The sequence below is a fragment of the Schistocerca serialis genome, chromosome 4 (genome assembly GCF_023864345.2).
Source record: "Schistocerca serialis cubense isolate TAMUIC-IGC-003099 chromosome 4, iqSchSeri2.2, whole genome shotgun sequence".
In the NCBI taxonomy this organism is placed as follows: domain Eukaryota; kingdom Metazoa; phylum Arthropoda; class Insecta; order Orthoptera; family Acrididae; genus Schistocerca; species Schistocerca serialis.
In genome coordinates, this window is record NC_064641.1 from 620,729,484 (window position 1) to 620,742,308 (window position 12,825).

The 12,825-nt window shown below is 40.9% G+C and overlaps 1 protein-coding gene across 1 annotated transcript in view; it reads left to right on the forward strand.

Annotated features, from left to right (window-relative positions):
* Positions 1–748: 748 nt before the first annotated feature.
* Positions 749–12,825, forward strand: part of LOC126474640 (aminopeptidase N-like) — a 196,818-nt gene continuing 184,741 nt past the window's right edge. The window contains exon 1 of the mRNA XM_050102118.1: positions 749–944. Coding sequence (XP_049958075.1) covers positions 749–944 — 196 coding nt within the window. The remainder of the gene's footprint in view (positions 945–12,825) is intronic.

Here is a 12,825-nt window from a genome sequence, read left to right on the forward strand (position 1 = left end):
TCATGGTTGCACTTGATGTTTTGAGAAAATGACCAAAACTTTACCTCGTAATAACTGTTGGTGTATAATACTGTTCTCGCCATGATGGCGGTGACAAGCAACTGGAGGCTCAGAGGAATCACCCTTACTCATGACTACAAAACCGCTGCCAACAACAGTTTCGTTTGATGGTGTCATTGGTGTACGCAGTAGGACTGGAATCAGGTGCTGTTGCCAGCTGCACAAGGGCCCTCCTATTCACTGGTCTGCGAAGCATTCCAATACTATTTTGGAGTGATGGATTGTCTTGCAGGTTGCATAGTTGTTTTCAGATGTATGTATCTTTTGGCAAATGGGATGTTTCTCACATAGATCTATTCGTACCCTACAGTTGATATGCACTAACGTGTGTTGCGGCCTCTTTTTTTGGTCTATACTATGAGCATCCAGTGGCAGTGTTTTTACACCATATTGACTGTCACCAGCAGATTCCAGCTCTCGCTGGCACCAACTCAACGCTCTCTGAACAGTGTGCACAGCTGTAACTCCCTGAGCTAGCCATGCCAAAGCAAAAAAAAGTTTAGCGAGTGTTCTATTCGAGGTCCCAGAGCCGCACAAAGAGTTGTCAGCCGCTACTCTCATCGGCCTGGCGCTAGCTTTCAGTCCAAGCTGCCAATCCGATTCCATACTTCGAGCTCTTGCTGTCATCTGCATACAGTGCATCCACACTGCAGCTCTACCCCGCTCCATGATGACCACACCCGCCCATATGCCGAGGGCAGCTGCTACCCACTGCTCGCTGCCAACCGCCAGCCACGTGCCCACGCGCCCCCGCTTGGCGGCCGACTGTCAGAGCCAGCGACTCGGAAAGTTAGACAGGCCCAGGCGGCACGGCACGCATGGCCCGGTGCTGCACTCAAGGACTTGTCCGTCGCTGCTGCCCACGACATCTGTGCTGGCCACAAGTAGTGTCTTTTTACCGGTCGTACCACAGAGTGCCTTCCACTCTGTGGCGCCACCGCAGCTAACATCGGCGTGGCGCTGCTTCACCAGATAACGCTCTCTGGCGTGACTGGAGCGTCTGACATCGCTCTGCCGCTAACTTCTGGGTGAGGTGGGAACACGAGCATGCAGTGTATAAGCTTATTCGTGGCACACTAACCATCCTTCTTTACGGTCGTAGTTTGAAAAGAACAATGAAGGACAACGTGAATTGTACTGGAAACCTATTAACAATAGCATTTCAGCATGATACATACCCTTTGAAACATTTTAAATATTTTCTTCCATTACTGACATCTAGACAATATTCGTCAGCGCCACAGAAATTGATTTAAATGTGTGTTTGCTTTTGCCAATGGTATATTAGCACTGAAAAGTTTAAGCATAGTGAAGACACTAACAGATGAGATAAGAGAAGTCTGGTTGGTATTCTACCAACACAGGCCTGAAATACATCCAAATACGAAGGTAAGAAGGTGAGAAAGTGACCCATTGACAGTGCAGGATATAACATTACCAACACAGGCCTAAAGTACATCTAAATACGAGGGCAAGAAGGTGAGAAAGGTGACCCACTGACAGTGCAGGATATAACATTTTAAATGTCGAGTTCATTCAAGTGCCTAGTTACTGCAGTAATTTGGAATAACAGTGAGGATGAAAGTTCTGGTATTGAGGAAGTCTGCAAGGAATTATCTTTACGCTATGCAGAGAATGTACTTTAATAATCTGCTAGCGGGAAAAAGAAGAACAAGAATGTATAAAACAGTGATCCGGCTCATACTGTTTCTAGACAACATATAAGAAAATGGATGACATTCGAAAACACATTCAGGGGAGGAGTTGGGCCAAAATAGAAAGATCGACAGTACATGAAGAGGAAGGACAAAAGAATATACAGTAGTTATGGAGTGAAGTAGATCTGCTAGCAGTTAATAAGGGCAGGGGGATACAGTGACTGGGGCACATATTTAGACAGCAAGAAGGAATCGGCAAACGTGCTCACAGAATAGTACCAAAGACCCAAACTTCGCTGGAAAGATGGAATGCAAACGGCCTTATGCTGGGAAAAGAGAAAGATATTTTACGAGACAGAGGAAAATGGAGGACAACTGAAGGACGATGTTATACACCATCTTCGCACTGATGGTTGATGAGACAGGCGTGGAAAATCTTTTTCAGATGTTTTTACTGTCAGTGTGAGGGGTTACCTTTTCCACATGCCCTTGCTACGATGGTGACAGCGAGGGAGCCCTCAGACACTCTCGAAGCAGGTTGTGCATGACACAGGAGAGCTGACGATCCCTCACCATCTCACCATCTCACCATCCACCCCCCCCCCTCCCTCCCCAAAACTATCACCATCACCGGCCCCCTCTAACGTAGGATTTAATGCTTTTGCTGCTGATTTTGATGATGATAATTCTACATATATGACCATCGACGGCATGGAAAAAATAAGATACGATTTCTGAAGTTCAGAAACGGCTCACAAACTAAAACTGAGAGACTGGAATGTGTGGGATATGTTCAAAAGCGAATGGTAGCCAGACTTCTCAGATTGAAGAAAGAAATGAAAGATAAGAAATTAGAAGATGGAAAGGCACTGACATTCTGACATATCACACTGCAAAGATCTTGTAGCAGAAGGCAGTTGAAAGCCGTACACCCACAAATATGATTTGCCACTTGCTATTTTAGATGTTATAAAACCAACTCTCAGGTACCCAACCAATCCTGAAATGCTGAAAAAATATGTACATGGGAAAAAAAACAGAATAAAAGTGAGAGATGCAATCAACTTATATGGGCTCGTTGTCCTAAAAATTATTTGTCTCCTCAGTTGTTGTGAAGATAGCTGCCTGATGACTGTCTAATGTTCAAAATAGTGTAAATGTAGATAGGATTAAGCACCTGTAGAGACTAGGATTCCATCCAGCTGCATTCCCACTGGAGATACTCAGAAGCATCGATGAAGTGCGACTGGACAAAGCTCAGCCAGCAGAAAAAAAAAAATTACAAAAGCTGGCTAGGCAAAGAGTACAGGGGAAGAGATCACTCCTGGAAGACGAGGAAGAGAATAAAGATTATGGATACGGAAAGCATTAGTCACTAGAGGCACAGCAAATACTGTCAAATATTGAAATAAAAACTTTAAATGCGAATTGATATAAACAGAGTTTTGTAGCTGTAATGTATCTTTTCTCAAGAACTGTAAGAGATAGCAACTTGAAACTTGGCATAGTTCTTAAGAATTACTTACTAGATAATCTTGTGCAGCACTTTACCATTATCTTTTATCTGAGAAAAGTCTCCTTCAAAATCTTATAAAAATAGAGCAGTCCCAGGAAACTGAAAACTGAAAAATTAATTTCAGAGAAACTTTAAACAAAAATCTGTTCCACGCGTTTTATTAGTCTCTTATGCAGATATGAACTGTGAAACTGCAGCTTTATCGCTTGATTAGTTTACAAGAAAAAATACATTACAGAAACAATGGTAATTAAAAATTCAGATCCTTATAAAATGTATGTTGATGCGCATTTCCAGACAAAAATTGCTCAGAACATCAAGCATTATGTTGTAGATAATAGTCTCAAGTCTTACTAGTTTAGCAGTTTTATGTTTGGTGATATGTATGTTTAAGTACAAGAATGCATTTTGCCCTGCGTCTGTCCTTAATGAAGTGATATCATAATAGCAGTATGCCAATTTCAACTTTCCCTGTTATTTCCCTTTAACTTTATTCCTCCTACTTTTCAGAAACGTTTGTGAATCTTTGTCTAAAATATGTGCTTCCATGGGACTTAATATGGAAACTACTGTTCCAGCGAACGAATAGTCTGTGTCTTCCATGGTACGACTTGTAAGGTTGTTACCTGGTCAGTGACATGATAGGAATAACGGTTGCGATCTCCTTGGGTTCCTTGCATAGAGACGTGGGTATACAGGGATGGGCAAAAATGTTGAAACACTGCGAGAAATGCATACTTGAACATAAATGAAGATTCTCGCTAAGCCTCAAGGTTGCGTTGTTGTGTTTCATCACTAACGGCATCTGTGCAATGTCCTCAATATGCTGCCGGTGTCAGTCTTCGTCAGAACACAGTTATGTATGATTGTTAATGCATTATATCCGAGCTAAGGAATTCTGACGTAGGCAAATTGTTGGTGCTCATATGGTGTGTGCTTTCTGAACCAAGACAGCTGTAGTGTTTGATGTTTCAAGGAGCACTGTGTCGAAGATTTATACCACATACAAGGAAAGCGAAAAACATCATCCACTAAGTCACAATGCGGACGACATTCTGTCGAGTGATCGTGACGAAAGCTCGTTGAAGAGGACTATTAGAAAAATAAGAGGACGGCAGCTGCAAAAGTCACTGCAGTACTAAATGTCTCCCTTGCGAATGCTACCAGCACGGAAACAACTCTGAGGGTCTCCATGAGCTGGGAATAGCACGGCGAGCCGGAACTGCAAAACCACTCATCCACTCATCAGTGATGCAAATTCCCGTAACTGGAAAACATGCTGCCGAAGCCATAGAACTTGGACCACGGAGCAATGGGAGAACGTCTTTTGGTCAGATGTGTCTTGTTTCCCACTGTTTCCCACTTCTGACCGACATTACGTCGCAAGAATGAAACATGGCGGCGGTACAGTGGTGATTTAAGTAGCCATGTTGTGATGACCTATCGGCCCCATGAGTACACTGCAAGGCTTCATTACTACCAAGGATTGTGTGACCATTTTAGTTGATCAGGTCCACCTCATTGTACAACATTTGTGCTCCAAGACGTCAGGCTCCTGTTCACACACCTCGCATTGTCCAGGATTGGTTTTGTGAACTCAAGGATGAAATGTCGCGTCTCCCCTGACCACCACAGCGACGATATCTCAATGTTATTGAGCTTCTAGGTCTACTTTTGAGGCAAAGGTGTATGATTGTTATCGACCTGCATAACCCCTACCTAAACAAGCCACTGTCCTGCGGAAATAATGGTATAAGACTCCCTTGAAAACCATGCAGTATCCGTAGTTATCCATTCCGTGACGACTGGAAACGATTTTGAATGCCAACGGTTTTGCCTGCACTGTATTAGGCATGTTAATGTGTTATGTTTTTGGTGTTTCTACATTTTTATCCACACCGCGTAGTTCATGGGTAGTTGTTACATTGTGTAAGCGCTCAGAGTAGCCCAATTTCTGAGTTCTTTGCGAGAAACAGGTGTTTTCCATCACGATTAATATTCAGTCGCTATTGTTACTGTCTGATCAGGACGATGTTATCATTAGATCAGTCAGTAATGTTTTATTGTCAACAGTTGCTGATAAGGTATTTGACAGATCTTATTTCAACCGGAAGCAATCCAGATCGCTTCTTTTTTGTGGATTAATCTTGGTTGTCACACGTGACACTAGAGCTCTGTGGCCTTGTAAGTACTTCAGACGAAATTATCGGTTGCTTCTAGCGACTAATGTCTTGTTGTGTGTGACAGTGTACTGTTTTCTCACAAGTTCACTTCTTATCGATGTCAAGTGCAATCCCTTTGTGTATCACGGCACTTGCCCGTGATCATTGTAGGGCGTGTTTTGACTAGTGACTGATAGGTGTGTTCTCACAGGGGATAAAAAGTGGCCTGAAACGGACGAACGCTCATTCGTTCAGTGTCCAGACAATAGCAAAGGTGAGTTCCATCTTTAGAAGCTGAAGATTTCAGTAGTGTTGGGGTCTCCCTGAAGTGTATCTTAGAATTTTCTTCTCATCCAATCTGGCCGCTATCAGCAGTTACGTAGAGTTGTCTACACCGTTCACAGTGCCATAATCATGAGCTAATGAAACGTTTTCATTTATACGCTGCTAAGATATGGCACGAATTTTGCTTAAGTATTAGACAAACAAAGGAAATTTGGCTTGCTGAAGCGACGCCGTAAATTTGAGCGAACTCTTTTTATAATTTCGAATTTATTCTACATTAACAGTTCCATAATTTGTTTATTCATAGAAATGCTTTTAACACTGCGCCCTCCACTAGTCTATATCAGAATACTACCAAATATATCTGTCACTTTCTGCAAATATTTTTTAAGTTTTTGAAATGTCTTAAGCGTTTACCTTGACTCGTCGCTTCTTCTTATTCAATATGTATTTTTTATCGTACAACACAGATTTTTACTGAGTCACGTTAGACTTACTTGCAGCGGATTTAACACAATTATGGGTTTCAGTCTTATTTATTTGTTCTGTTACTTTATTTTGCAGACGTTGCAGTCTCAGTAGTAGGTATTCTTCTCTATGTCAGTCTGCTTTAAGTTATCACTTGTTCGGTAACACTTATGAAGGTGATAGTTTTGCCACGAGCTAAACTGAATAATGTTGAAGTCGTAGTGCTCCTGAAGTAATAACAACGCGTGCCTCTGGAAACATACAAACATTAGGGCATAGTGAAATCCTGACTTATCTAAAACATAAAAACTTATCTGATACATCATGACCCAAGCCTCAAACAGTTAGACAAAATGTGATGCTACCTAAATCATTGTACAACTGCTTTCGAAACCATACGACAAGACTCCTCTTACTTGCCTTACGTACATATCTTTAAAAATGCGTAACACTGTGTTGTCTGTAATAATGTTATTTTTATTTTGCTACCTGTTTCGGTTCTGAACCATGAAGGTGTCAATGTACCATCATATTTTAATCTTGTAACAGTTTATATTTTTTCTTGGCAGTTATGGTTTTCTGTGATAACTTACGTTAAAACATGTATGACATGTGATACATCTGTGAGAATTTTTTGCTGTTGATGATGGTCTAGAACCTAAATCGATTGCAAAATAAAAAATAACATTATTGCAGAGAGCACAGTGCTATGCATTTTTTAAAGTTTGTGCATGCTTTTGACCGTCGCCTAAGCAACATGCTTAAGTATATAATTTGTGTACAATACTACATTTCGGATGAGATTTAATAACAAAAATTAATGTATTAGTCTTTCTACCACTACTCATTCTATTACTGAAACATACTTTAAAAATCAACAAAAAAAATTATTTTAGTTATTTTATGCTGAACATGATAATGGAATGGTATTGAACTAAACAACTGTAGTAAACAAAAATACCTTCCACGCTACGGTTTCTACTCGTTTACTAATTAAAAACATCTGAAGAGAATATAAAAACCTGCCTGCAAAAAATAATTTTTATTTTGGTTAAACCGTTGTTAGATGCTTTATATTGTTAGGCAAATGATCAGTTGTTAGCACAACCTGAACATCCTTCTCAGCTCACAGTAGATTTAGTGATATTAATTGAAGGTAAGTTTTGAGCAGACTTTGTTCTCACTAATTGTTTTGTGCGATAAATTCTTATTTATAGGTTGCACTCTACCATGAGACAAAAGTGGGTGGAAATATGAGCTAATTTTTATTCGTTTCCTGAGTAACAGTGACCCGAAAATCAAGAGTTGGTGAATTTATCTGTTTGAGAAGCTCAATATTATGTTCCTTCCAGTTCATTCAGCAATATGTAGGCCGAAAACGGTTGAAACTTATTGCTTTATTTACAGAGTCAGTTTCTTGTGCCAAATTAATTGTTGATGTCAGTTCATTTGTAGTACATAACTGAATATACTATTTTACTTGAAAATTAAGGAAGAATTTGATTGCATATCGACAATATGATAATTTGTTAAACAACACTGACAGTTTCTTTCAGTGCTCTTCCTATAACAGAGTTCTTCTTTGTGCTATCCGCAAAAAGTACTAAGTCGGCCTGATGTTCTTTGAACGGAGGGTCATTCACAGTCGAGGGTACTTCAGATAGTAAGTTATGCTTTATTATGGCAGGCCAAATAACTTTTATCGAATGCTGCACTATACTTCAGAAGGACACAGATACATAACACTATTTTTGAATATAGTCACCAGCTGTCTGTAAACAACGGCCGGAACGTTTGATCAATCGTTCAATTTCACAACGATAGAAAACCACTGTTTGGTCGCGTATCCGTTCTAGAACCGCTGTGGGAACACCCTCATATTTAGAAAAATCTCTTTCTGTCCCAGACGTTCTTTCAGCTTACAGAAAAGATGGAAATCGCGTGGCACAAGGTCTGGACTACCCGACCAGCAACACCCACGTCTAGGTCGATTGCACCAGTTCACTACAGCTGGACGCGACATTGCATTCCGCAGAATTTCACAGTGAATCTATTTGGCATAATTGTACTGTCCTGCATATTTCAACTTCGAAGTACATTTTCAGTTGCCGCGCCATTTCGACCGCTCAATTTGATGCACTTGTTACCCGCACCGCAACAAAAGCATACCTGCAAGAAATGCGGAACACGTACTCCCTTCTCAGAATGCGTCACTCTCTTGGAACATTGGCTTTAGCGTAGGGCAACATTTGTAACATACAGTGATAAGACAAAACATTACGACCACTGCCCCACCGTTGGCTGCCGCCTGGTGGCGTTGCGGGCACATGGCGCGATAACGAAAGGACGTAAGCGGTTCAAATGGCTCTGAGCACTATGGGATTTAACTTCTAAGGTCATCAGTCCCCTAGAATTTAGAGCTACTTAAACCTAATTAACCTAAGGACATCACACACATCCATGCCCGAGGCAGGATTCGAACCTGCGACCGTAGCGGTCGCGCGGTTCCAGACTGTAGCGCCTAGAACCGCTCAGACACCCCGGCCGGCGACGTAAGCGGGGCAGACATGGACAGGAGATCACCCTAGCGTAGATATGGGCTGCAAATGGGGAAATGCATTGAGATAAGCGACTTTCAGAGAGGGTAGCCGGTGAACGAATATCTCGGAAACGGTGAAGCTGGTCGAATGTTCACGTGCTACTATCGTGAGCATCTACGGGCAGGGGCAGGACGGTGAAACTACCACTAGGCGCTAAATGGTCGGACGTCCACGACTCTTCACAGAACGTGTGTTTCGGAGGTTTCCCTGCTCTGTGGAGCAGGATAGATGGTGACCTGTGGAATCTCTGCCGAAAGAGCACAATGCTGGAGCACGCACAAATGTTTCGCAGCACACCGTTCATCGTACAGTGTTGAACATGGAGCTCCGCAGCAGACGACCCCTACATGTTTACATGTTGACCCGACGACATCGTCAGTTACGACTGCAGTGGGGTCGAAACCATAGGGAGCCGACCGTCGATCAATGGAAACATGTCGGTTGTTCGGGTGAATCACATTTTTACTACACTACGTCGATGGTTGTCTCCACAAACGCCCTCATCGAGGTGCACGGCACCTCGAAACTTGCAGCGGGATAAGGATTAAGGCTGGTGGGAGCGGTGTTATACTATAGGAGACATTTGCGTGGGAGCTGTGGTAGTAATCAAGACTCGCTGACATCTCCAAACCACCTGCATCCCTTCATTCTTGATGTCTTCCCAGACGGCGATGTCATCTTTCAGCGGTATAAATGTCGGCGTCTCGGAACCAGAGCCGAACTATCGTGGTTTGGCGTTGATGTCTCGGCGGCCAGACTCGGCTCGTGTAAATGCTGTGGGACCCATCTGGATCGCCATCGAGCGCCATCATCGCGTACTCAAATCAGCGGCCCGCTATTTACGCGAATTTCATGACTGTTTCCCTGTAGACCACCTGCTTTTATTTTTCCTAACAGATAAAAATCCTGAGGTGTTAACACTGATGAGCGTACAGTTAATTTTGCGATCTCATGATTTACAACTTTCTATTAATAATATTTGTAATTATCTGTATGGAATGGGCAGAACTCCAGTCATGTTGCCTTATGTTCCTTGGAATGTCTTCCAATATATTTTCAACACGACAGTAAGTCGTTCATGAGGCTTGTGACCACGTTGAAATATGTGAAATTCATAACCAGCGGTAGTAGGTCTCTAATAACAGTAAACAGTTATTTGATCTTCTTTATTACATTACGCGTTTCGAGCGTAGCCCATCATCAAATGATCCGTAAAAAAATATTTTATAAAACTATCATACGCACATAGTAATCCAGATCAAGACTTGATAGAGAAATAAATACACGTCACGCATTAGCACATAGATTCTACAAATGATATGTACCAAGTAACAAAGATGATGTAATAATTTTAAAAACGTTTAATGTGGCAGGTATAAAATCACAATTGTAAAGCACTAGTGCCAAGTGAACACGAGCAATGTCAATATGTCAGTGCGGATTTGAAGGAAATAGTACCTCCAAAAGTAAGACTAGTTTGTTTAGATTTACTCGTTTCATTTAATTGCGGAATGGCCTTATTAATTACGAAGAAAAAATCACACAAGGGTAATTGGCAAACAATAGATGAAAAAAATAACAAAAGTGGTAAACACACTGTTATATAAGCCACTACCGGATGAAGTTAAAAGCAAATGGCCTAATATAAAATGTAAAAACTTTTACGTAAAAATACACAGCAAAGTGATAAAAAGCAATAAACCGATGAAACATCATGATTCTGCTGAACATAAACGAACACAGTCGTATGTTGCCTCTGCATATGCACGGAGATGCGTTACAGCTAAACAGCTGAAGCATAATGCACGTTCAGAATAACAGTAACAATAACGACTGATGTAGGTGCATACCAGAAGGAATACTAGTAACAACAAAAGCAATAAATTACCAAACAGGATAGATAAACTGAGCAGACATTTTTATTAAAACTTAAACAATGCTATTAAAATATGATTTGCAACAGAACGGAAAGATTAATAAAGCTGAAATAAAAATTTCTTTCGTGGGATTATGCAGCGGTAGCGGCATTAGTCAGCATGCCATCTGTTGTGAGCAGTTCTTAATCTTAATTTCTGGAGGCAATATTTCCTTTAAATGTGTGACGTTGTTCTTGTTAACTTGATAGTAGTAGCTAATAACTGCGATTTTGTACCTGCAGTATAATGTGTGACATATATTTCTGTATGACGTTTGATCTGGAATACCATTTGCTTATGATTGTTGTATAAAATATTTTTTGATAGCTCATTTGATGACACGCTATGCCCGAAAGGCCTGATGTAATAAAGAACTTCAGTTAACATCTGTTGATATTTTTAGCGACCTACCAGCATTGGTTATAGTTTTCATGTCCTCCAATAGTTGCAGCAGCATGTCAGGTACGTACTGTAGGTACTTGCGGCTATTGAGAATTCCATCACTAAAACAGGGGCCAATGACGTGATTTTTGCACAGTGCACGCTACACTTTGACAGATCGGCGACGTTTCTTTATCAAAGTCTCTCAGCCAGAGTGGATTTTCTGCTAAACAGTGCTTATTATTTCGATGGATTTCCCCATGTTTTCTAATCGATGCTTCACCCGTTAGCAAAATCTTACATAGAAACAACTGATCATTTTGCTTTTTCCGCAGACAATATTCCGAGAACTATAACAGATTTTGAAAGTCTTTGCCACGGAGATGCTGATCGAGTGAAAAGTGGAGTTCAGTGCGGTACTCGCAAACGTTTCTTCGACTGATCTCACCAGCGCGTTGAAGCTGGCTCGTAAGGACATGTGAATTGTGTGTTACTGCTGCTAAAACTTTACTTACGTATCTGTCATAAGTTGCTGTTCATACGTCCAGTTTTTTGAATTTTTGTTTACAATGTTGCAAAGACAGATCCTAAGGGCTTCGCTAGACCAGGATATCTTTCGGCATACAACCGCACCACCTGTCTGAACAGTTAAAATCACCATCTTTGCATGCAACGCAATTTGCCCACGACTGAAGCAGAACTTTGGAAATGATAATCGCTATTCTGTTTACATGTAAGGCCACAACTGATTTGATAGCCCAATCCAGTACTGGTTCCCCGAGGATCAGTTTTTTTGTACAAGTTGTGTCTTATAGCAGCTATTGTGATTTCGTCAGCACTATGAAAATTATCAGTACCCTCTTAATACTTTCAGTGCTTTTAATAGAGAGAACAATATCGATTTCCTTATGGATTTTAATGATCCCTTAACGAAGAGGTGAGGGAAATTTCTTAAGAAAATATATTTGAAAATCTTAACCTCGTCAATTAATAAGTGCGAAGTTGTTTTATTGTAACCACTTCCAAGTTCCCCATTGTGGAAAAAGTATGAAGTGACAGCTGGTTGAACGTTATTACCGTTTTCGAGGCTTGGAACGGCTAGAAAATTTTCTAATTACCCTTAACCCTGTGCATGTGATTAGAAAATATTTTATCACGCTGTATCGAGAGTCTTTACCAGTAAAAGTAAGAGCGAGTGTAGCTACGTTGTGTATACAGGGTTCTTGCCAATCCGTTCTATTCTGTTAATTCAGTAAATATATCAGCACTCATGTATCTCTTTCCACATCACAAAAAAATACTTCTCCTCAGTTTAATTAAAGAAATTGTAACTTCCTGGTAAGTCCAGTACTTGCTCTTGTGCTTTATTTCACACAGGTTTACTTCGTTTACATGAACCATTCTAAAACTGCAACATGACAACCCAATCGTGAGTCAAATGAAGTAGAGCTTTTACGTGGACCTGAAAACCGATTGTGGTACATGAAATCCTGCAGCGAGAGCTGCATTCCAGTGTCTACTGTATGTTGGAGTACATGACCAAACAAACTCGTAATCGGTAAACTGGTATCCGAAATCCGAATTTAAGAGCTCCGAAACGACGCATAAAAATACATAAGTCGTGTTCCATGGATTCCGTGGAGAACAGTCTCTGTAACACGGAGGAAGTCAAGGGTATAAATTTTTAGATGCTGTACAATGAACATGTTCAACTTCATTTGATATCACAGAATAAAATTGCTAATGTTAATTAATATATAATCTAACACTATTTTAGGA